Here is a 25,645-nt window from a genome sequence, read left to right as displayed (position 1 = left end):
TTGAGAAAAGTAGTTAGCCTGGTTTCTAAACACACCAGTTGGCAAACCCCACTACTTGACCAACTTGCAACTGGGATACAAGTAGAATAACAAAGATTCAACTTCAATCTGCTAAATTAAGTGAATGACGCATCATAAACAAGGCAGCCATTTTGGATTACAAAGTAGGGGCTGTTAATAGTTATGACTTTGAAGAGGTATCGTAATTAAATTTGATAAGAATGTCTACATGTAAAAACAATAATGGAGACAAACAGTTCCCATGATGCAATTGGTTAACTTTTTTTTATTTATTTATCATTTTTCAAGCTAGAATAAAAATAGAGGGGTGTAGAGAAAAGTTATGGTATTTATTTTTCATTAATATATTAATACTTTGTATAAGAAGTGAAAAATAAAAAATAGATAAAAAATAATAACAGTCATAAAAGTTTTAAAGATATAAAATCTAAATCAAGTGAAATGACAGCAAAAAAAGAAAATCATTTGGGAACGAATGTTCAGAGTGAATGTTCAGACAACGTTTGCTGAACGTCAGGTCCGAACATTCGACGTTCGACTTTCAGACGACGTTCACGGACGTACTCCGAACATTTTCTTGCTAGCAGGGTAGTTTTTCCCAATTTTGTTTTTATCATTAGATAAACGTACTTGACTCTGTTAAACATCACTCTTGTTTTAAGATTTTTACAAATATTTATTGAAAAGATATTTTCTACATTTTGTTTTTCATTTAGCTTAGATCAACTTCTCCAAATGGACATTTTTTACAGTGTGCTCCACACCAGCGCCAATTCCCCTTCTGCCGTCTTTCCAATAAAAATGGCGCGAGTGGAACATTATCCAGTGAAGGCAGGGTGTTTTTTTTTTTTTAATCAACCTTTTAATCAATATCTGATTGGTCTTCCTGTTCATCGCGAACAACGGCCTTTTATTTATGCGACCTTAAACATTAGCTCGCACAATGGGTCATTTTGCTTGATTAGAAAGGCGGTCCGAGGAAGAAGGGAACCGTGTGTAATTGGGATGGTGCGTGTGCGCCTCACTCAGGGGGTCCAAAAGCAGGGATGAGGACTGGGATCAGGGCTTCCCTCTTACCTGGTGTCATAGATGGCGAACAACTTCTTGTTTCCGTCAACAGCATTCCTGAAAGAAGAGGTGGGATGACATCATTCATCAATGAAAGAGAATTTGACCAATGAAAAACGATTCTGTGTTTGAATCAATGCCGTGGCGTATATATAATATTACTAAAGTTTCGTGGGTTTTTTTATGCTTAAATTCAGTGTTAAGCAGTGGGGTGAGTACAGGACACATAATGAAGGACATTGGGAGTCCTCAGGGAGACGCCCCTCTCTGTGCAGGAGCTGTCCGCCAGCCGTGGTGCTGGACTCGGTCTCTTATGTGGGTACACTTGTTTTTCTTTACCGTCCACAGACTGCAACTCGGGACGGATTAAATCACGCGGACGGAGGTTAAACGTTATTCACTAATTACCAAACGTGGAGCTCGGCTACCCTCTTACGGCAGACGTCAGGATGATAAGTGTGTCCCTGTGGTGTGTGGGAATTAAAGAGGTGGGAAAATTAGTTTCATTGCAGATTTTTATTTGTATTTTTTTATTTTAGCACGCTGCAGTGTTTTAGATTACAAATAAATTCTAATGTGAAACAAAGGTGATTCTGAGTAAAACATTTAAATGATTTGCTTTTTCAAAGAATGGTCTATAGTGACCTGACTTGGACTGTGAAAAAGTATTTGCACCCCATCATATCTGAGGTGAAATCAACAGACGTGACCACTCATTCCTTTTGCTTTTCTTTTAGTTTTGTCGTGCTGTTTAGAAGTGGACTTGTTGGTGTGCTTTAGGTTATCTGTACCGGCTCTATATAAGAAGCTTAAGGTCAGGACTTGCTGGCTGAACACTCTCTTCCAGGATTTGCCAGAGCAGTATTCATAGTTCACTTAGTAAATGAGTAAACTGAAATATTTCAATCATACAATGAGTTGGAACAATTTGTGATCATGGAAATTAAGCTAATTAACATCTGAACTCAGACTTCTCTATTAACATTGCTAACTGTACTGAACAACAGTTGAAATAGCAATGCTAATAGTTAGCAGCATAGCCCAGTTGCTTTACTAGACTAATCAATAAGCTGAAGTAAATAAGGTAGTTTAATTTTTATATTTTTGTATCAGGTTGCTACCAAAAAGAGATAAAATTATAAAAACAATACTAGTTAACTTTTGGGTTAAAATGTGACCTGCAGGACAAGATATTTAACATACAATAAGTGCATAACACTAACAATAATTAAATTAAATATACTTTGAGTTTGTTTTGGTTATTACATGCATTTTGTTTGCTTCTCTTTTAGTCTTATTGTTCTCATATTTCATATCTTGTAGCAGTTGGATCAGTTTCTTCCCATTAAAATCCACTTGTTTTTAAGCCATATTGACTTTTCCTGCTCTCACTTTTCACTCTGGAAGTGAATGTGTTTTCTCCGTTCAACCAGACATTTCTCCGCACTTAAACACCATTAGGTCTCAGCCAATGGACAATATCAGCAGACTTTCCAGGCTGTTTGCATTATTGTATAAGAATGTCTTTCATCCTTTCTTCCACAGTTTCATGTCGTGTAGGTGGACGATCATTTCTACGTCAATGAATCTGGGGATAATTGAAGGTCTGTGTTTTTGTGTAGTAAGGTGATTTAAAGGGGGGAAACAATATTGCTGTTTAAAGGAAATGTTCCTCCCAAGCCAACAATGAAAAACATCTAATTAAAAAAATTATTAGCTGCAGCATTGTATTTTTCTGCATCGACAGTAGGCGGTGCAAAAAAAAAGAAAAAAAAAGAAAAAAGTGAATAAAGGAGGGAAAAGACGTGGAGTGAATCCAGTCTTCTCAGAGGCTGGCCAACGAGCCAGAAGAGGCAGCCCCCTTCTTCTTCTTCTTCTTCTTCTTCTTCTTCTGCTGGTGGTGTAACACTTCTGGAGGCGATGCGGTAAAGCCTTGAAGGAGGAGAGAGAAGCAGAGAGACACCTCCTGATGGGGAGCCGCTGATTGACAGAGAGGAAAGCAGAAAGAGAGAGTGCAGAAACAGCGCATGGTGAGGAAGCCAAAGAGGAGGAGGAGGAGGTGAGACGAGTGACTAGCAACGGAGAAGAATAGGTGGTGGTACAGTCCGGCTGTAGACCCTCTGCCTCCAGGCGCTCGGTAGAGATGGATCCGCATTCAGGTTGATGCTTTTTCTCTTTATTCTCAGATATAATTCCTTTTTGTGTTCAGATAGAGAGGATGCAAATATGTGGCGATAGAGGAGAAGGGAAGAGACGGCACAGAGGATGGGGGAAGGCAGGGGGTGGGTTGCCCACATGTTTTGCAATACCCTGAATTCATTGGAATAGAACATGCTGCAGAAAACAGTTTGCTTATTTTCTGTCTCATGAGCGGATTTTATCTGTTGGTTGTGTTTTCATGTCACTCCTGGCTGTTGAAGGAGTTACAGACTGGAGCTTCAGTGAACACACATTGTCCCACTGCTTGATTTAGTGCTGCTCTGCCTCGGCATTTAGAGGAACAAAGAGTTTTTGCCTCCTAAATGGGATTCATCTTCAAAATAATCGTCAGATTTTCTTTCCGTCTTTTGCATTCAAACGGAGCGAAAGACATTTACACTCTTTGCTTTTGTATGTTGCAGCTCTCAACAACATGACTTGGCTTGTACTTTCCCTCCTGCTCCTGCTCGGATGCCAAGATAGGTAAACTGATGCCACTAAATGAAACCTCCTAAAACACTTTACTCATTCACTTGCTCTGGGACAAAAAAAAAAAAAAAAAAACTCTCAGAGATAATTGTACGTATATATTGTGATAAATTCCAGAATGTGTTGCCCTTTCCCACTTATTGATCACTTGTCTGAAATGCTAGAGTGTTAAAAAAAGTTCAAACTAAAATTTTCTGAGTTGAAACCTGCATGTTTATAGTTTTTTATGTCTCCTCCTTAAAAAGAAAGGGAGAAAACAGAGAAAAAGCTGTAAATAAACAAACAAAAAAGGGTCAGTTTCATCTCATAACGCCTTCCCTCTTGCTTTATTTATAAGGAGAGCTCGTTTGTTTGCATTTGAATCACATATCTAAGTGCTAATTATCTCTACTGGTACTTGTAAGCAGCACTTATGTTCAATAATTAATAACAAGTCTGGCCTCGATACGGCTGGCTAATTAATCACAATAACCATGTCACGTTTGACGTCCTGCAGTTTTAACCAACACCATGATCATCTCCCCCCCCCACCACTCCTCCATTTTTCTTTCCTTTTCCTCACCTCCCCACTTCCTTCCTCCCAGTCTTTGCCAGCAGTCGTCGGAAGCTCAGAAAGAGGAGGACACCAACGAGGACAGCACGGTTTTCACCAGGATCCTGGACAGCCTCCTGGACGGCTACGACAACAGGCTCCGCCCGGGACTCGGAGGTTCAGTCACATCCAATGTGTCCATTCGGGCTGAGTAATTCTTTTTGGGCAACAGATTCTGGGGTATAAGCGGCGCCAGTTGACGTAAGGGCGGCCAGTCTCCATCAATCTAGCTGTCGTCACCACAACCAGAATGCAGATCTCTGAGGTGTTTTATTCCTGCTCCTTGCCCTGGCAACAGGAGATAACCTTGAGAGCCAGCAAAATGTCATTCAAAAATGGAGATCTCCCTTTTTTTTATTTTTCCTGAGGGACTTTTGAAATGAGAGCTTTTTATTCCTTCTGTCTCTTAACAGCTTGCTGCTTATTACACTTTTACTCCTAAATTCCCCTGAGCTTTTTTGTGTTGTCCCTCTTCCGTCCCCTGTTAGTGTTCACCTTGTTGCCACGTGCAGACAGAAGTTGTCCAATAATGGAAGGAAACAAGGACATTTTCTTTTTCCGTCTTTCTCTTCACTTTTCTTTATTTATTTTTTTGCAACCGCGATGTGTCACAGCAAAAGGCAGCTCTCAGAGCCTGGTAACGGTTGCTACCCTTGACAAGAGGGCCTAAAAATACATGCCAGAAAAACACAGGCCTCCATTCGGCATTCAACAAGCTGCTCGAAAAACTGTGCAACCAACCGCATTTACAGGCCTACGACCAGATCCAAATTCACAAAAAGACAAAATGCTTCCTGACCTTTTCTCTCTGTTGCTCTTTGGCATTTTTAAACGGTCACATTGTCGCTAAATAACTTACAATTAGCATTCATTTTCAATCCTATTAAAATGTTTGCTTCTTGTACTAACTTGTCTAATTACATGCTTCTCTTGCAATTACATTCTATCCATTCCCCAGAGAATGTGACGGAAATCAAGACGAACATCTTTGTCACCAGCTTCGGTCCCGTGTCCGACACAGAGATGGTGAGTTCTTCCACAGCAAACACTGCAGATGCAAACCCTTTTCATGTTTACAAGTCTGCTAGGGTCCAAACTGTACATAAATTCAGCTAAATATTTTTCAAAGATCGTCTTATCTTCACAGGGCAATTTACTTCCACTTAATAAGACCCAACCTGTCCCTTTAAGATTACAGAAAATTGGTAAGACCGATAGGTTGCCAACCATGAAACCAAAACCTTCAAATTTGACTGAAATCTGCCCATATTGACCGGCTAAATCCCTAGACGTGTGAGAGACTGAAGGCCAGGTTTTCAAACCCAAAGATGTACCAGCTGTCAAGCATGGTGATGACAGAATCCTCAAAAGCTGAATCCAGATCATTTTAATGAACTCGACCAGTTTTGTTAGCACTAACAATCAAATATCTAGCCAGGATTATGTCAGAAGTTTGTTGATGGCCACAAAAATCATGTAACATGACAAATGTATGTAATCTCTTATCCAGACCATCACCGCCTCTTAGTGTCACCACCAACTCCTATAAATTGGTTGGTACCACATGAGGGTGGACCCCTGCTCATGTGGTCGTCCCGTTAAAAAACTTCGGTATCCTACTTACGATATCAGTTCTATAATATTTGGAAATCATGTGATTGTAACTTCTGGGAACTACTTCAGTTCTGCTGCTCCATTCCAATGTGTTCCAAATGATTCACCATTTCCATTAAACCTTTCTCCTTCGAAATACAACATCCTACCTGGACAATGAAAAGCATTAAATCTCCTTTTTCAGGAATTTTTTCCATCACCTCCCTCCCACATCCTTGCACAGTTTTGACACCAAACTCATCAAACTTGCCTTTTTTTTTGCCATAATGAACTCGAAAGAGGCATTGCCACTGTATAATGATTGATTTATAGATTATGGCAGGAGGCTTGAACGTCCCTTCAGTTGCTTAAAGCGTATAAGTCAGCCTGCTAACAGCATCATTATTCTGTCGGCTATTGCGGTCGTTTGTTTTTCAGAGCTTGAAGCGAGCACGCAACTTTTATGACAGATTTATGAAGTGCAGTGTCCAACCTCTGTGTTTCCGGAGCGCTGAAAGTGAAATAGATGCGACAAATTCTGATTCATTTATTTTGCTTGAAAAATTTCTTGACCACCGTTGCTTTTTGTCTCAGGAATACACCATAGACGTGTTCTTTCGTCAAAGCTGGAAGGACGAGCGTCTCTGCTTCAAAGGCCCCATGGAGATGCTCCCATTAAACAACCTGCTGGCCAGCAACATCTGGACTCCTGATACCTTCTTCCTCAACGGCAAGAAGTCCATCGCTCACAACATGACCACACCCAACAAGCTGCTGAGACTGAAGGACGACGGAACCTTGCTCTACACAATGAGGTAGGCCACGACAGAAACGGGTAGGTTCTTTAGGTTTGTAGCATATTTGTTGCAAAAGTCCAAGATGTGGCTACAAGAAGTTAGCCTGAGGACAAACATAAAACAAACAGGCTTTGAATCCACCAGGAATATATCTGAAAGCAAATTTTAGAAAACCAAGCTGAGTGTTTCACACAGAAGGGAAATAGCAGCACCTAGTGGTATTTGTTAGACATTTCCAAAATTCTGGAAAAATAATGAATTCTCCTCTGCTGGGTATTCAGAAAATCTCTAAATAAAGATACATTTGTTGAAATAAACCGATGTGAAAGGCCTTAATGAAGGAAAAACGACAGAGGGGAATAGCTTAGAGTAAAATATCCATTCATTTATGGGAACTAGTAGCAAGGAATAAAAAAAAGTGAATGCATTCTTTACAATAACATGTTTCTTGCAGCTTACATCAGCCACGTACAGAGCCTTGACTGAAACTGAATGGAAAACATTCCCTTAAAAAAATTAGTTCAAAGTTGTGTGCACTTATGCAACAAGATTTCACTATACTTTTCTCAGTTTTTTCCCATTCCCTGCCCTCTGAACTGTTTGTTTTCAGCAGAACTGAACAAGATGTGTGATGCATTTGGATTAAAAGTGAAAAAAAAAAAAAACATCACAAGAAAATGGGCATTTCAACACATTTTTTGAGATTCATTCTAACACAAAAAACATGGAAGACAATTTGTTACAATAAAGTGTTGACCTAAGAAGATAAAGACCAGAGGTGTGGACTTGACTCACATAACCTCGAATTGTGCCAAGCTAGTGATCAATTTAACGATGTTAGACTCAACTTGATGACTTCCTAAAATAATTTGCCCTTGACCTCGAGTTTCAGACCATTGAATTACAACCCTTTCTGTTTGATGCACCAAACAGAAAAGTTGTATCAAAGGAAAAGTGCTGGGTACAAAACTATGGAGCCTTTTCTGTGACCACAAGATTCTGCCTTCATGTGTCATCAGGTAGTTGGGCACAAAGTTGGTGCCAACAGCTGTTATATATGGGATGCCAGATCTACCCAAAATGCTTGACCACTGCGTTGAGAGTGCAAAATGTTTTATGACAGAGCAAATCTTTCTTAAAGTTGCAATAGGAGGGTTTATTTTCTTTGAAAGAAAATGATACAAAAACCCCAATAAAACAAATACAATTTGAAGTTTTCATGTCAAATAGGTGTGCCTACCACATAAAATGTTATACTGAGGTTTAATATGTCAAATGGACTACTTTCAATAGTTCAGTATTAGGTTAGATGACACAATTTTTCTAAAAAATATATCCATTTCTATTGGTTTATTTGTCTAATCACACATGGAAATTTCTATGATGCAAGTAGTTTAGATCAAACACATTTTTGGCTAAAGTAAAAAGTAACATTAGCAGAAGTTTTCAGATGGTTTTATAGTTCACTTTGGTTGTCAGAAAAATATTTTTAAATCATTTAAAATCACTAAATTAACCTGATAAAATTACATAATTGGTGAAATATAAAATTAAAAGTTTAAGACTTTGACTTGAGGACCTTCATGCCTCCACCAGAGACTTGACACAAGACGTAGGTGGAAAGAGTTGAAACCGACTCGTGGCTTGGAAAACAGCCACTTGGTCCCACTTCTCCTGAAAACAAATGTAAGCCCTGCTCTTCAGGTTTCCACATGTTAATGTTTAATGTGACCAGTGAGATGAATAATTTTGCAGGGCATTGTAAAATTCCAGATTTCTGGATTCCGCTTCTTGCTGCACTGCAACCCGACTGACTAGCACATTACAGTCAGCACGACTCGTCTCGCACAAACACACTCCTAGCATCACATCGGTGACAGCTCATGTCCTCCGTCTCCCGAATGTGCCGCTGCCTCATCTAAAAGCCATTACTCACAGGAGAAGCATTTACGGAGCAAATCTGTCTAGTTGTCCCCATCGAAAATTTATAAGTTGCCACTTCTCGCTACGCAATGCAGGCTTGATGCATACCGGTGCAACTACTAGATATCCAGCAACATGAGCAAGTTGTGAGCTTTTATCGTTTGGCAGAACAGAGTCGCTATAGTCATTCACACTTCTGCTGTTTTTTTTTCACATTATCTAACATTTGAGAAGTTCTAACAGTTCTCCTTTTAGCCTGTTCTCACACATGTAGTCTGCAGATTTAAAAATGGGTCGGTTCGTGTGAAAAGACAGATGGTGGCTAACAAAACGCGAGCTCTGGCCCTTTTTTTGTGTCGCTAACTTCTCAACGTTTGCGCGAGATCACATTTTCTTGTCAAATTTTCCTGCGGGTGCGAGAATATCTGTCCGTCTGCTGTTCTGTTACGACTATTCGTCATCTCCAGCCTTTACAGAATCAGAAGACAGAAAAGTGGAACAATTCAGCTTTTGAAGAAACAAATTAGCGCTCACTTTTGAACTCGTAATTGTCATTTCTAAATTTCTTGCAGTTTAGCAAGTTGTTGTTCCTTAAAACGTAGCCCTGTAAGAGATGTCTTTGATAAAGAAATGCAAAGGTTGATAACAATATTGTCTGTTAGGACTAAACGCATTGAGTTGAAAACATTACAAAGGAAGACACCAAAACATTAGAAAATCCAAAGAAATTTTTAAAACTCGGCCACAAAATAAATGCTAAAGTTTTCAAGATTGAATTATTCCCTCATCTTTTTATTTCTTTCTCAACAAGTATGCATTTGCATTATTTTTCTTCATATCAATCAAACCCATATTTTATTTTTCTAGACTTCGAGTGATTCTGTGCTATTTCCATTAATATTGAATTACATCATAAATGTTTCTTCTGCATCAAGGATTCTGTGATTCCCTCTTTTTTCCCTAATTGTTTTTTCCAGCCATTTTTTGATATCAGAATTTTCCTTCAATATCTTAAAATTTCATAATATTTTCTTTAACATTGAGTGATATGATTGTTATTTGTCTGAAGTGGTTCAGTCAAAATCTTGCCTCCTTGTTAAAGCCATTAGTCATTAATTTCTGTCTTATTTTTACACTAAAATAAAATAACTGACTGAATGTTCTAGATTGATTTTATTTGCCCGGGTTGTACCTTAACTTAAAGTCACTAATTTAGTCATCTGCTCTCACCACAATAATGGGACATTGCTCCATGAATAATTAGAACATTGCACGACTGCCGGCAGCCATGTTCTCATTAGTTTATCCCAGAGACCCCCTTTTTCTCTCCGCCAATCAGAACCATCGAGTTGTGTCGGCACGGTAACACAATCTGGGCCCCAAACCAAAGGTAGCTTCTTACCCCACTTTGTTCTTCTTATTGATTTAATGAGAAACCCTCCTGCAGAATATACATGCAGGAGCCATTAGAGAGTAAAAACACATCCCAAGTGGATTTTGAGTCAGAACAGGTTAAGAGAAACAAACAAACAAACAAACAAAAATGCTCTGTAACTAATGTATGCCTTGATGCTGGGGGCAGAAAACAAAACCTTTAATACAATGACTCTTTGTGTTGTGGCTAATTCTCTGTCAGCCACCCCATTAGCTTTAGTGAATCCGCGTCACTATAAACGGCGTATTATTCATCATCATGTAAAGAGCAGAAATACTCTCGGGGATTTAATTCAATCTAGGACAGATCGCTTCTGGGGAATAAAAGGGCAAGAATTACAAGGTGGTGTGCGAATGCTGGATTGAGTTAATCCTGCACCAGCACAATGATCAGATCCGGAATCACTGTGAATGTCACAGGAAGTGTTTTTTTTGTTTGTTTGTTTATTTGTTTGTTTTTAATAGAAAAGGCTCTTTAGTGGATTAAAAATAGTGAGATCTGGCACTGCATAAGATCTCTGATTTTGTCTGCTTAAAAATTGAGAAATATAAAGTTTCAAATGATAAAGCAAATTAATTATACATCTATACTTAGGAGGAAAAGAATGCAGGGATCCTTTTTGACCACTAGATGGAGGTATTACCAGTTTTACAAGGAGAAAACTGCTGCTTTTGCAAGTTCTAGTACTGAGATGTTGGAACAAAATGTTTACATTTCTAACAAAAGCAACATATCCTGGTAAAAAATAAAGGGGGACTTTTGATCAAATCATTTATAGATGAATCTGCTTCTGAGCTCAATCAAAAGATGCATCCTAATAAATAAATACATGTTTATGTATTTGGTCTCAGGTTGACCATCTCAGCAGAATGCCCCATGCAACTGGAGGACTTTCCCATGGACGCCCACGCCTGCCCGCTCAAGTTTGGCAGCTGTGAGTACAATCCCTGCTACAGGCGTCTATATCCATCCCTTTACAGTGATTGGTAATCCCAGATCAATTCCTGTTACGTAATTGCATACTGCAGTCCGGTGCAGCCATTTACATTTAACTTTAGTCCACGGTTGATGTTGATTAACGTCTGACTGTCACATTCAGAGTCGATTTTAAGGCTGGTCGCTGCAGTGCTGAATTATTAGAGTCATGAACTGGCACAAAAAGTGCAAACACTGTCGTAACAGCCAGACTTTTACCCTACCCCCTCTTCACAGAGAAGTTTATTGAGTAATTCAGGGGAAATCGATGGCATAGGCTGAAATATGAACCAAACTTTATCTGGGGTGTGCTGGAATGAAGTTACACTGTCAATACTCAATGCTCCTTTCTTTCCAACAGTCGATAAAATCAAGAGAATAGATTTCCTCAAGTATGTTTAGTGACGAAGGGGGCCATTCAGTTACGTGTCCTCCCTCTGATAGAAATGTGAGAGGCTGTCGGTGGTATTTAAAGACAGCTCGGCCCACACCTCGGGAGTCTGTTAGGCTTAAAGGATGAGGCTCTTTATCCCCAGATCTCAACGATGTGAGCTCCGCCCATCCTCACTATGTCAGATTACACTTTGGAGCTCAATCCAATTACACTGCGAGAAGGTGCTGTGCTGTCCCAGGGTCAGTATCAACCTAATTACCCCCTGGTGCAGAAATGCAGGTGAAAGGTGGAGGAGCATAATAGAAATATTGAGCGGATGGCAAGGCAGAACTATAATTTTACAACGAGAAGGGAGTGTTTCCTGTGACAATTAGTCTGCAGTCACACACCTATCTTGTGGAAGTGCATGGACCTACTGCTCAGTGGCAGAGTAGTGACTTACAGTATCTGGCAATTAAAGCAGGTTAGCTCAGGTGAAGGGCTGCTAATCCCCCTACTCTGCCCCACTTGCTTAACATAACTGCTGGGCTGCAAGGGCTCACTTTTCAGATCTACGCAGACAAGTTGGAGATATAAATGAAGAATGCAATTTCTGCAGCATATGTGCAGTGACTAAAATGCAGTCCTGGGATAGTAAATATACCCTGTCTTGTTCTGCAAGATTTAGTCAGGAAAGTGGAAGCTGCTAATTAAATTGCAAGTGATAAATTGATCATCAAGTGTCACTACTGCAAAAAAAAAAAAAGTTTTGGCAAACTTACTGGTGTGTGATAAATTGATGTCAAGAGAGAATTGCAATGATTTTAGAGAAGCAATCAATGAAGGTTGCAATGACTTGCATGATGCATGATGGTTGCTAGTTGGTTTGGAGCTAACTGGTGTATTTTAATGCAATGCCAAAGGAGAACAAAAACAGAAATTATCCTACAGATGCAATTGTCGCTCCCAATCAAGCTAGGATGGATTGTTTGTAACCAAAAGTATAGAAGGGGTACATTTGATCTCATATGTCCAACAGTCCAAGTTTTACTGAAACTGGATCATCAGCAGGACAATTTTCAAACAGCAGCAAACCTGAATGACTGGACAATAGAAGAATTTATTGGGGAAAGAGTCTATGGAGAGACTGGAAGAGTTGCAGGAAGGCATAGAAGTGGAAATCCTTAGGTCACATCCCATAAAATGACATTCATTTTGGGCGGAACAGCATTTTCTGTGTGCTAGATGACCTGCAAGGGTACCTGACCACACCACAAGACAAAGGGCGCCATCGTCTAGCTTGGGTCATTTACGCTGGACAAGAGATCAGAGTGCCTCAGTGTTGTTCACTCATGATAGTTGAGCAGAAATGATGGCCACCAAAGATGTTTGAGACATCAAGGAGACTGCTATGCATCAGCCACTGTTGTCACCAGATGAACCTTTTGTAGTAGTGTTAGTGTTACAGTGTGGGCAGGTAACTACTCAACATAAAACTGCCCTATACTTTGTCAAGCTCATAGTTCCTGAAAAACATCGTCACCCTCTATGAACAACACAGCCCTAACGTCATCTTCATAGATGACAATGATCCAGCTCAACAAAGTCACATAATTATTGAACGGATACTGGAGACTGTATGACTCTCTGAGACTTGAATCTCATAGAAAATGTGTGGGATCAACTGAGTCGCAATGTAGAGGTTTGCAATCCTGTATCCCAGAACATCATGACCCGAGGGGCCATCCGTCAAGAAGAAGTGGATGCCACACCTCAGCAGGCAGACAATATGATGACTTATGAACAGCATAAGATGTCTTTGTCAAGCTGTGATTGATGCTCAGTGCCGTATGACACATTATTTAGATGTTAACAATTGTTGTTGGGTTTTGTTTCCATACATTATTAGGGATGAGGATATTACCATTCCATGCATCGACTTAAATACCCTACTTTCCTGTTATAACTATAATGTGAATTTTTCACTCAGTTCACAAAACTTTGACTTAGTCTGGAGCTGTGCTCCTTCGTATCATTAAACATTGCCAACAGCTAAACTCGGTGCATTCACTTACTGTAGGAGGTGATGAGTTTGGCCGAGTTGTAGCTCCCTGTGCCTCATGCAGTGAGGCAGGAACAGCATCGCATTAAGTGTTGAGAAGTTGGCAAAGGTGGACTGTTGGGCCTGCCAAAGCCTTTAGGTCTTCGTTTGCATAATGAAATTCACCAATAATCCCTTTTTGCAATCTCCCCTTTCACTTAAGGTTGCGGTCTTTAGCCTGTCAGTCATTAAATTTAACCAGGCAGTCAACAGCTGCATGTAGCTGCCAAGTGAGCACCCAGGTTGGAAGCGCAAGGTTAGCATCCTATTTGCCCTCATGAGAGGCAGCGGTGTGAAAAGCTGTTCACACTAAGATTATACGACATAATCAGTTTTAGATCCTGACACAGACAAGACTACTCTGAAACCTTCACTTTGTTGTTTTAAGAGATTGCTTTTCTCAATTATGGCAAATTGTTAAGGTTCTGAATGAACAAAACAGCTCCATACATTACACTACCATCGCCATGTTTGACTTTCCAGATGTAACAGGAGCCACTGTCTGAGCCTTTCATGCCATTAGATTTGCAGTTGACAATGTCCAAAAAAGTTCTTAAAACAATCCACTCTAAAGAGAATTGCAGAATCTTTAGGAAACAGACAGCACCAGGTGATATACACCCTTTGTTTCTCTCTGACCTACCTGGTGTTTTTATTGTCGGAAACCTCAATCTTAAACTCAGCTTTTACTTAAATTAACATCTGAGATCGTACTGCTAAAAGAAAATAATAAGTTGTATTAGTTTTACATCTTTAGTTATATTTGCACAACTGATATATATACCAGTTGTGCAACGCGTCAAATCTGACGGTGTTGTCTTTGCTAACAAGGGAAACAACCTCCTGACCCAAAATTACTGGCCACACAAACACAACACGGTCACACTAGAAATCCCCAAGTTTTCCTAAGCAGAACATTTTGTTTTCAGTAAAAGCTGTGGGAAAACCTTTTCCTTGCATATTCAGTTATCTCAGCAGGTCCGTGCTTAAAGTTTGTCTCTGTCTCTCAGATGCCTATCCAGTATCAGAGGTGGTCTACACATGGACTCAAGGAGCTGCTAAGTCTGTCGTGGTGGCAGAAGACGGTTCCAGGCTCAACCAGTACCATCTTATTGGACAAACAGCTGACACAGAGGACATACGCACCAGCAGAGGTGGGCAAGGGTGTTTAAACATATGAGAATTGTGATATAGTGAGATATTAATGACTTAAGCTTTATCTCAGGTATTTCTTGATCTGCAGTTCATGGATTTACTTTTTGACAGTGCGGGGCTGGTTTAAAAAGTTTTACTCATGGCTGTTCAGAGTGAATGATGAGTGCAGACAAACAGTACCACGACTCAGTGAGTGGATGCCAGTGGAGGAGAGTAGCATATCCGTCACACAACCAGCTGTCTACAGGGCCGGACAGGCCTGTCATACAACACTTATCCCCGCATGAGCTGATGCGTGCACACATGGCCACACGAACAGACACTGAGCTGGAGAGACCTGAGACCAAGGGTTAATCCTCCCCTAACATCCCTCCAACCAGCCATCAGCCTTTGCATAAGAAGATGACATCACAAATCAGTGAGAGATTGGTTGGGTGGCTGTCACTGAGTGGATCTGCGTGAATACATTTATCTCTGTGAACACCAGATGTCCCCACAGCGATAGATAGAAACATACAAAAGAGGTCATGAACCTGGGTGTTTCTCTGGGCGGTTTAGGTTTACAGCTAGCGTCGTGGAAAAGCGTAAGGTTAGCTTTTACCGAATCATGAGTGGAGATGCATTTCACAGAGGGAAAAACATTCTCTGATCATAAGTTCTCACAAAGATGGAGCGAGGAATGTCTGTGTGTTGAACCGGGCAGACGTGTGGAGGTTGAGGGCGGCTGAAACGCAACTGTTTAATACTCTTATGTAAAGTGGAACTGTGCACTTCCCTTTGGTTTCTAGTGGAGTGTTTATTGAAAATCTGGATTTCCCCTGCATGAGTGTTTTTTTTTTATACAACATAAGTCATTTTGCTTGTTTGTTTGGTAAAGGTTACTGGAATAAATTTAGTTACTGCTCTCCATCATTTGACACTTTATTAGCATTAGCATTAGCTTAACTACATGTTTCTATTTCTTTGTAAGAACCAGAAAAATGTTGGGGGGGTTTATTTGTGTTTCTTAAATACATATTACTGAATGGACTGAATTAGTTGTTTCTATTCAAAAATAAATGAACTAGACTTACTCAACCCAACACACTGCATCTTTACATACTATAAAGTAGACGACATCACTGTGACCTATCTTGAAGATATTATTGTTGAATAAAAAGATAAAGAACAAATTTAAAAGTAAGACATTTCCTGTTAACCCTTGGTCTCTCAAGATGTCAAGAAACATCTTGAGAGAAAGTTAATTCAATTTCTGGTTCAACTGTGACTCATGAGAGAATTCATTTGCACTTGGTGCTTCCTGCTGACCTGGAGGAACTCAGTAGTGGTTCAGTTTGATTTCCTTTATCATCACAATAAAGAAAAGGGACAGATTTTTAACAGGGTACCCAAAACTTTAAACGCAAACCATATTTTCCCCAGTTAGATGGCTTTAATTGCAATAAATATAGCATCATATCAAATAGATCAAATTTGACCTATTTGAAAGAATGCATCTAGATTCAAACACTGGAAAGCTTACATTTCTGACTAGAAGTTCATCCAAAGTTATATAGGGAGCAGATTATTTAGCATTGTGTAAACTTACAATGGAGTCTTTATCAGTTGTTAAGGACCTTTTACAGGTGGATAAATACAAAATTGACAGTAGAATGACCAAATTTGCTTTTTGTTTTATTTTATTTTTTTTACTTATGCCAGAAGTTGTTGATAATATAGTGGTTTATCAACAACCATATGTTCCATCTGCAAAATATTATCAGAAAAACAGATACTTATAGGGACTAAAGGCAGAAAAATCATCATTCATGCAACCAAAGGTTCTGTCTGGAAGTCGTCCAAGTCAGTGGTGGATATTGCCGGTGGGTTTGAACTGTAGGGTCATATAGGTCCAGTCCAGTAGGTTAAGTCATTTTGGTCAGCGTTTATGAGTAACTTTTACAGTCAAATATGACATTTTAAACCTGCCAGACCTAATCTGCGCGTTTTGACCTGTCTGAGAAAGTAGTAGGTGTTCAAAGCGAACACAAAGAGCGGCGGTAAAGTTGAAATTTCCACCGAATTTCCCATCTAGAGACACCAACACTTTCCTAAGGGAGGAAGGTGTTGGTATCTCATTTCAAAGTAATCTTTTCTTGATTTCCTTTGTTCATCATGGCAACAAGCAATGAGGAAGGCTGTCACAGCAAAAGGAAATGAACACTGCCATTAAAGGTAAAGGGAGTTCAGTAAATTTGCAGAAAAGGCGTGCCATCGACAGTAGTTTACTGTTGCTGCTCCGCTCTATTTAGAGGAGCCCAGCGGCCGCCTGCTGTTTCATTTAGTTCAGATAAAAACACCAAATCACTCGTTCTAGTGAAGTTCAAAGCAGCGAACGGTTAATGATTGTTTTGACTTTCTGATGTTCTAACCTCTGACAACTTCATGGTTCAAAAACCTTCCTGGGCTCTAGCTGAAAGGTTTGGTCCAGTAACTGTTTCATTGGACCAGACTGTCACTATGTTGAAGAAGTTTTTAGAAAAATATGATATTTAATTTGCCTTCAAATCCTCTTGTAAACTTTCGCTTGAGTTTGGTAAGAAAGGATCCTCTTTCAAGTTTGTAGCTTAGTGCTTTGGATGGATGTGACGGTGTTAGACTTTAAGTAGCACATCTAATTTTAGACTATACACCTATTTGAGAGCATGAAAGAGGAGATTAGTCCATGAGTTTGTCTTTAGATAGTTGACATCTCTAAGGACACAGTGCGTTCTGCCTCAGATAGCAATATCTTTCCCTAAATAACACTACGGTAAAGATGCTGTACCTTTCTCTTGGGCTTCATTTTTAGAAGATAAGCCCTACCTTAAAGGTCTTTGTATAACAAAGGAACTTACAAGTTGACCAGCATTGCAGCGTTGTTCCCCAACATGAAAGGAAGTTCCCCTTGGACGTTGTTGAATACAAATCCTTGGGAGAGAAGGAGTAACATCCAGCAGTGGAACATGTTCCTCATCAACCCTTCCCAGTACAGATCCATGCATCAATGGTGAAGGTGCCCAGAATCTTCACGACAGGAGCAGAAGGTGATTGGGGGGTTGCAAGAGAGCCAGCCTGGGGTCATGAAGGCGTCGGAAGGCCCGGGTGGGGATGCTCGGGTTGTCCCAACTGAGGCATCGCAAAGACCAAGGTTGCTATGAGATGGAAGTGACGGACAAAAAGCAACAGACCTCCGTCATTTGACAGCTGCAACAAATGCTTCCTTTTTCCCTCGCATGGCAACCAATCCCGTCAAGAATCATTAATCCACAAAAAGCTGCCAAATTAAAACAGGGGGGTGGGGGGAAATCGGTAGGATGAAAAGGAAAAGACAGGGAAGACCCACAAAGCTAGCCCCCCTCCATCCCAGCAATGATTAGCAGCAGCAATCGTCCTTCCTCTTCCGCAGCTTAAAGTCTGTGCTGAGGTGTGTGTCAACAGTTGGAAATCATGCTTCGTGTGTATGTGTGTGTCACCGCCGTGATTGGCAGGGCACAGATTGGGCGGGGCTTCATCGAGGATCCCAGGACAGGAAACCTAACCCCCCTTCCTCCTCTTTCCGTCTCATTCCCTCTATTCCTCTCACTGATGGCAGGATGCAGATTGTAACCAGGGATTAGAGAGGTTCAAAAATCGGATTTTGCCCCAGAGAAAGCCTCGTCTATTACTCTGTGTACGGTGTGTGTGTGGGAGAGAAAGAGATGGACTGGATTTTTCATAGCTTCCCAGCGCCTGCAGTCATAAACAGCTGACGGCGAGAGGATTTTTCATTCTTTAAAGCTTCAAATTCAATATCGTGTCCCTCTCTTTCTCTTCCCCTACACTTCCTCTCTCGCCCAACTTACCTCCATCTGCCCTCACCGGCTGCCAAAGATCCAACATTAACCGCATAACAATCTGTTCCCATAGTAATTAACGCCACTTGTGCTCATTGATTCACTTTAATAGTCAATCCAAAGTGTGTTTACTTTCACCATTATGCTCTGTTGAATATGGAATGCCCTGTCTCATCCCGCTCCATAGATTTCTTTTACACTACTCTGCACATATCAGGACCTTTTTATTATGTCCATAAAGAAAATAAGGTTTCAGAATGAGAGGGTTTTGACAGTGCAACATGACATCATTTCTTAACTCAAATAAATTTATTGTCAAGATATTTCACACAAAAACTTTCAAGCAATCTAAACTGTGTTGAACAATTCATTTCTACATACAGTGCATCTCAAAAGAGTGATGTACAAATGCAAAAAATAAATTAATTAAGATGAACCATAGTGGTAGCAGTATCATGACCTGGGGTTACTTCTCCTCAGATGACACTGGTGCATCTTAAACTGGGGTTTCAGAAAATCAAAATTTGGCAACAGCCTAGTCAAAGCACATAAATAAATCTTACAAGAAATGTGTGGGGACTCTGAAAAAGAGGAATTTGGACTAGAGATTTGCTCAGTATGTGGCCGATTTGGAAAAGTTTCTTCAAAAGTCATCCTTTTGTTTAGCACCCCCACATGGTGAGATAATGTCATAGCATAGGGAATTTATATTAAGGAGCAGCAATTTAATTCTTCATTTCTCCAAAGATTAACAATATTTAGCCAAATACAGTTTATTTGATTTTACCATCAGTTTATATATAAACAGTAAGATAATTAACTATGTAAATAATGCTCACTCAAAGTTTGCTTTCCATAAAGAAGATTTATAGTATTTTACAGATGATATATTGCATCTTACCTCCAAAAGTCATTGTGTGGTTTATTTTGAGGCACTTAAATTTCATCAAAATGCTCCATCTTACTCACTAACCTTATATTCTTCCTCTCTCCGTCTCTTCTCTCTCTACTCAGGACAATACACTGTGATGATGGCACACTTCTATCTGAAGAGGAAGATCGGATATTTTGTCATCCAGACGTACATGCCATGTTTCATGACCGTAATCCTGTCCCAGGTGTCGTTTTGGCTCAACAGAGAGTCTGTTCCCGCGCGGACCGTGTTTGGTGAGTGAAACATTTCCCCCACGCTTTCTCCATCTCGCCTTTGAGTGATGCATTTAGACGTAACGCGACTTTTGTTTGCTTCCAGGGGTGACTACGGTGCTGACTATGACCACACTCAGCATCAGCGCCAGAAACTCGCTTCCGAAAGTAGCCTACGCAACAGCCATGGACTGGTTCATTGCTGTCTGCTACGCTTTCGTCTTTTCAGCTCTTATCGAGTTTGCCACAGTGAACTACTTCACCAAAAGGAGCTGGGCCTGGGATGGCAAGAAAGCTCTGGAAGCACAGCACCCTAAGGTAACATCTACCAGACCATTTTTATGCTAATTGTTTCTACCATTTCACACTAGTAGCAGAAATGCTAAGTAAAACTGTGGAAGCTAATTGTTGTAATCTGTCCCGCCACAGAAACGAGACCCAATGGTGCTCTCAAAAAAGGCCAACAACGTTTGCTCAGCAGGCGTCAACTACACCCCCAATCTCACCAAGGACGTGTCCATCTCCACCATCTCCAATACGACGTCGGTGCAGCTGCGGGGCTCAGAGAGCAAACTGGTGGACCCCAAAAAGACGTACAACAGCGTCAGCAAGATCGACAAGATGTCGCGAATAGTGTTCCCCGTCCTCTTCGGAACCTTCAACCTCGTCTACTGGGCCACGTACCTGAACAGAGAACCGATGGTGAAAGGAGTCGTCGCTTCCACATAATCGCTTTTTTTTGTTTGTTTGTTTGTTTGTTTGTTTTTGTGCGGGGTTTATTCTTTCCGAAACTGAATTTGTGTAAAAGTAGAAAGGGTTTGATCCCAATCAACCTCTGCTTTAGAAAAAGAAAATTGAAAAAGCAAATATCTGCGCTTGAAGAACAAAGAAACACCTATCTAATTCAGGCAATCTGAATAGCTGCAAGAGGTTGCCTTTCCTTTTCTTGAGGCCTAAAAAACTCTGCTTGGTAATGAAGAAACTGCTTTAAAGAAACAGGAGAGCGGCGGCTTTGCTTCCTTCTCGTCTATCCTGCTGCAGTTTGCATGACATTCTCTTTAACTGGAAACTGTGGACTCCTTTGTCTTAAATACTGATATGTCATCTCTTAAAGTGCAGAGGCTCACTTAGTTTGGATTAGAAAGCTGATTTGAAGAGTAAGCAATGCTGCGAGTATATTAGTTTAGCTTTTTTTTTTTTGCCATTCATGTGATGTTATGTTCCATTGTACTGCTTCAAAACCTTTAGGCTCAAGCCTAGAATCCCAAAAGTGAGAAAAACTCATTAGGAAACCCGAGAGTTAAATACAAGTCCTCAATATTTACATAAAATCTTAGTAAAGCTACATATAGAACAAGAGTATCTGCACATCTTTTGCCTAAAAGGTGAAAACATAGCCATGAGTGACGTGTTAGCACACTTCTGGGACTGGGTATATGTGATTTAAATTAAATTTTAAACCCTGCTAACTCAGCCGTGAAACTAATATACACAGCTGAGAAGCCAGTTACCTGAAAAGCAGCGTGTCACATACAAATCAGCGGAGTGATGTGGAGCGTTCCAAGACTGTGATTCTGTGAAGTGACCTGGATTCAAGAAGTCTTTTAAGCATCCTTGAGCAAAACACTGTGGCGCTAAAAGCTCCAGGAGGTTTTACTTTCAGTTTGACTGCAGCTAAAAATAACAGCCGACTCTTCACCGTTGTACAAGTAGATCATCAAGTAGGACAAATTTGGGTTTGACTTTTAATTAATTGTGCATTTGTAAACCCTAATCTGCCCTGACAAACCAGTGTAAAATGTTTCAAGAGTTACAGCAGGAGAGAACTGTAAACAGACAAAATAGCCTTTAAATATCTCAAGAGTTTTTAGGTCAAGCTTTATGAATGTGACCTCTTACTTTATTTTTACACATCTATCTCCCATTATAGAGTTGTCAGTCTCTGGGTTGGTTTTACAAACAACTTGCATCTAAAAAACAATTTTTTAAATATTTTTCAGTCACCTCTTAAGCAATGTAAAAATAAATTGGTTCAAATGGCCTAAAACTAAGTGGCTGTGCATCGTTTCAGAGGGAAATTAGAAAAAGCTTAAGTGCATTTCAAGGACATTGAGTCATACCAGGTGCTTTGTCTTATTCTGACTACAGTTATTCATTTTTGCCTCTGTTACAACTACTTAAATATATTGAAAGGCAATTCATCAAAATTAGCTCAACACAATCTTTAGTGTTTGTTTTGTTTCAGTGGAGTAATGAACCCAATGTGATTACTCTTCTAACGTAAAACAGGCCTCTTTACTAGCTAACTAGATATTAAGCTTCTCAGCTCAGCTGCTAAATCGTAGATAAAATCAGTTTTTAAAGACGTTCTCTGTGCCTGACGATGTACAAATCAAATATATATTTTTTATTTCTCATCCTTTAACATGTGCGAGTAAAACATAACACCGTAGCTACGTTCCTCCATTTCTGTTTTCTGTCACAGATCTCAGTCTGCTGAAAGCAAGCTCCTCAAAACTGATTGTGTTTTCTCTGTATGCTCTTCCTTTTCTAGCAACATAATGAATGTATTTAAAATTGACCATTTTTATTCAATAGGTTATATAAAAGATAGTAAAAAAAAAGGCCTTCTTACTAGCTAGCGATTTAGGAAGCTCACAGCTGCTTACAGTTTGATAAAGTCTGTTTTATAAAGGGGTTCTTTGTGCCTGACTTTCTAAATATCCTCTATTTTCTATTTTAAATGTCATCCTCTGACATAAAAGAGTAGAAGCTAAGAGCTTGTCGTTTTATATTTGTTGCCATTTTTATGTTCAGTCTGCTAAAGGAACATACATTACATTTCATTTTGAGAAAAGCAAACATTTTTTGCTACAAATTTATGCTTAAAAACCATTCATTGATGTTTTTAGGCAGTTGTTTTATTGAAACATGTACGTAGAAGTTTTAGTTTTTCAAGTTTGCATTCCTAGTCATTCACAAGAAGAAGAAAAAAACAAAAAGAAAGTCCAATGCTGGACTTTGAAATGTTTAGGCGTATGCTCGTCTTGTATCTTTTCCCTCAAGTTTTGTGTGCTTTTGCTTCACTCTGTTCTGGATGTTTGTGAAACAAAAACAAACATTTGAGCTTTTTGCGTATTTTCTCTTCTAACTGAGTCAAACCAGAGGCTGTGTGAGCAGAGGTGTGGGGTTAAGGCCGAGGACCAGGTTCTGTGTTGGGACACTCAGGAACCAAAGGAGCAACGTTTGCAGCCAACAGGATGCCTCTCAGTCTGCGCTTCTTGAACCACATCATATCGACGACTGTAGACTTTATTGGCCATTTTCTTGGTGGACTTCAGGGCAGAAATATTCTATGCGAGTCTGTAAAGGAGCAACTAGCAAACTCATGTACAAACTCATCTGATGACCATTTCTCATTCCTTTTCCTAAACAAATGGGCCCCATAAAAATTGTTGCCTGACAACATCATAACCAGTTTCCTTCCTACAAATTGCCAACTTCTATTAAATCTACATTTAATAAAGACAATTGTATGATGTTGTGACAGATAAAAGCTTAGATCCTGACAGAATGCGTACTTTCTTTTTGACAATAGCTACTTTGCCAATCAGCTCCTACAGTGTCATATTTGCTTCGTGAACCTAAAGTAAACAACATCAGACCTGCTTGTTTAAAGTGCTTAAAGTGACGTGACATGTGGCAGGACTGATGCATTCTGGTGAGCCGCCGCTTCTGGATACTCAAAGTGTTGCTGTCTTGTCAGCGGCGCTGAAGTCTCTATGCTTGTTAGGGTGAAAGGAAGTGGAATGAAATGCGGCTGAAGGTTGACACGTCCGTCTGACTGTCCGGCCCGGGTCGACATGGCAGCCGAGGGAAGATTAGTGGCGCGGACAAGCTCCCGGGGAACAACCTCTGTCTCTGTGCATCTCTTCACACGGTAGTGAGTCTTTCAGATTGCTTGCTGGGTTGATTTGTAGAGCTATAATAAGCATCTTGGGTTCAGTTTATGAAATCTGATGATAACCGTTGTGTTCCTATGGTTATTTTCCCCGACTGCCTTCTCAAAAGCAGCATTTATTCTCACTGCAGGAGCACCCATCGACCTATCCATCCATTCAACCTTCCTTCGCACTATTGTTAGCCAAGAAACACCCGCCTGCCCCTCACATCTTCCTCCAGCCTCTGTCACAGACTCATCTGCCATACATCTGCTAGAAAAGGGATTTAGTTCCGCTTAAGTTGCTTTCATTCGGTCAGGGGGGCCCCTTACAGCAAAACACTTTTCTCTGGTTTAAGCCCCGAGCGGCACCCAATCCTGATGACAACTGCTTGTTTTTCTCAGTTTGGAGTCTGGACAGATTTGTACGCGTTCTGGGGCAAACGCTGGATTGATTATGTGCACTTCATCCAATGCTAGCTCATGGGTAGTGAGGCAGGCTGAAGTTCTGGAGCTCTCATTTATGACTGCAACAGTTGTCTCTACTACAAACAGACATTCTTCTGCATGTAAAAAGAAAAAAAAAATTAATCTCTGAGGCAATTGTAAAAAAATTTTATTTGCCCGATATTTTTTGCAAAATTGCAGCAAAGGTATGGTAGCTGATTCTCTGCCACTCTTTTTTTTGTTTCTTTTGTCTTCTGTATTTGTCTTACACAAAAAAGGGGATCAATAAAGATACTGTATAATACACCTCCATGTATTAAAGCACTGCTGTAGCTCAACTGTGACTTCATTAAACCCTGATTAAAGCTGCTAATATGGGAAGCAAATCGGACATTAACACTTGTTCGCGGTATTGATCCGATTCTCTGCTGATGTACGCGGCTTGTTACATACTGTGGATCTTCCATCAGCGTCTCCAGAGCGGATTGATTTAGTTTGTTTTCTCCTGCCATTCGGAGTGGAATTTTTCTGAAGCTCCGACAATTAGCTGCAAGGCTGTATTTGATGAAGAATAAAAACTCTGTTGAATTTACTGGAACACCATGCGCTTTTTGTCGGCACAATTTGATTTCGTCGTGCTTAGTTTATGCAGTTTCATCATGGGGATGAATCCTATAGTCATTCAAAATTACTGAAATGTTATCTTGTCAAGACGCCAAGACACTAGACCACACAGATTTGAGTTTTAAGAACATCTAGAAGTTGATTTGAGGTGAAATTGATGAAACTGGAGTAGTATTGCTTTCTCTCAAAGCCTCAAACATACTCAATCTTCGTCTTATTTGATCATAAAACCTCTGTTGAAGGAAATTCATTAGTTCAAACGCCTGGAAATGTCAGTGAATATACATGTACATTTATACATATTTAAAAATATATCCAAGTGCTTAAAATAGACAAACTTTAAGAGCATGTCTCAGAAGGTAAATCCCAAACCCTGTTAGAAAATAATGTGCAATTATAGCATTTCTGGTCCAAAGCTCTCCACTCCACTTGGGAGTCTAGATATCTATATATCCAATTACAGTGCTTTGCAGAAACAAAGTTCAGTTCATGTTTTTGGGATTTACTGTGAGAAACCACAACAAAGACGTACATTATTAAGGAGGAAAAACTCACACCGTTTGTAAATTCAGCACCGGCATACTAATAAATAAAACCCATGGCAACCAGTTGTCTAGAAGTCACATATATTTAAATTGGTTTTTGTGACATAGAAGAGATATTCAAAGGAAAAAAACCTTTTGAAAACAGTTATCTTAGGCCAAAAGCGATCAGATTACTTCACAATTCAATTCTGTAACTGTAGACTACATATTATATTACTGCAGCAGTTATTTAATAAAATATTTATCTGTAAAAAAGTTGTTTTTCATATGCAGTGTGCATTTCTGTTCAAACACCTCAGCGCTCTAATAATTCATCATTCCTGCAGGTTAGAAAACCTACAGCGACAGTAACAAAAAAAAAAAATTAT

The 25,645-nt window shown here is 39.9% G+C and overlaps 2 protein-coding genes across 6 annotated transcripts in view; one reads left to right on the top strand and one right to left on the bottom strand.

Moving 5' to 3' along the window:
* LOC106946502 (gamma-aminobutyric acid receptor subunit beta-3-like) overlaps positions 1-18,138 on the bottom strand; it is a 54,819-nt gene extending 36,681 nt beyond the window's left edge. The window contains exons 1-2 of one of the 2 annotated variants that reach the window (XM_015030865.1): positions 17,598-18,138; positions 1,099-1,146 (exon numbers count right to left, since the gene is read on the bottom strand). In XM_015030865.1, coding sequence (XP_014886351.1) covers positions 1,099-1,146; positions 17,598-17,740 — 191 coding nt within the window. In that variant the 5' untranslated portion in view covers positions 17,741-18,138. The remainder of the gene's footprint in view (positions 1-1,098; positions 1,147-17,597) is intronic. The other variant, XM_015030864.1, reaches the window with a different exon arrangement.
* Positions 775-24,700, top strand: LOC106946503 (gamma-aminobutyric acid receptor subunit alpha-5-like). 4 transcript variants are annotated; one of them, XM_015030868.1, is made up of 10 exons: positions 775-1,158; positions 3,711-3,771; positions 4,362-4,486; positions 5,328-5,395; positions 6,557-6,777; positions 10,969-11,051; positions 14,577-14,720; positions 19,590-19,742; positions 19,828-20,039; positions 20,151-24,700. In XM_015030868.1, the coding sequence occupies exons 1-10, from the start codon at positions 1,068-1,070 to the stop codon at positions 20,448-20,450; spliced, it is 1,458 nt and encodes a 485-aa protein (XP_014886354.1). In that variant the 5' UTR covers positions 775-1,067; the 3' UTR covers positions 20,451-24,700. The 4 variants fall into 4 exon arrangements, with proteins under 4 accessions (XP_014886354.1, XP_014886357.1, XP_014886356.1 ...); XM_015030871.1 differs by lacking the exon at positions 775-1,158 and adding an exon at positions 2,905-3,119; XM_015030870.1 differs by lacking the exon at positions 775-1,158 and adding an exon at positions 2,905-3,149 and having other exon boundaries at positions 3,709-3,771.
* The last annotated feature ends 945 nt before the right edge of the window (positions 24,701-25,645 follow it).

Source organism: Poecilia latipinna, unplaced genomic scaffold, assembly GCF_001443285.1.
Source record: "Poecilia latipinna isolate Pla-1442-1.1 unplaced genomic scaffold, P_latipinna-1.0 Scaffold194, whole genome shotgun sequence".
NCBI lineage: Eukaryota > Metazoa > Chordata > Actinopteri > Cyprinodontiformes > Poeciliidae > Poecilia > Poecilia latipinna.
This window is presented reverse-complemented; position numbering and strand designations above follow the sequence as displayed.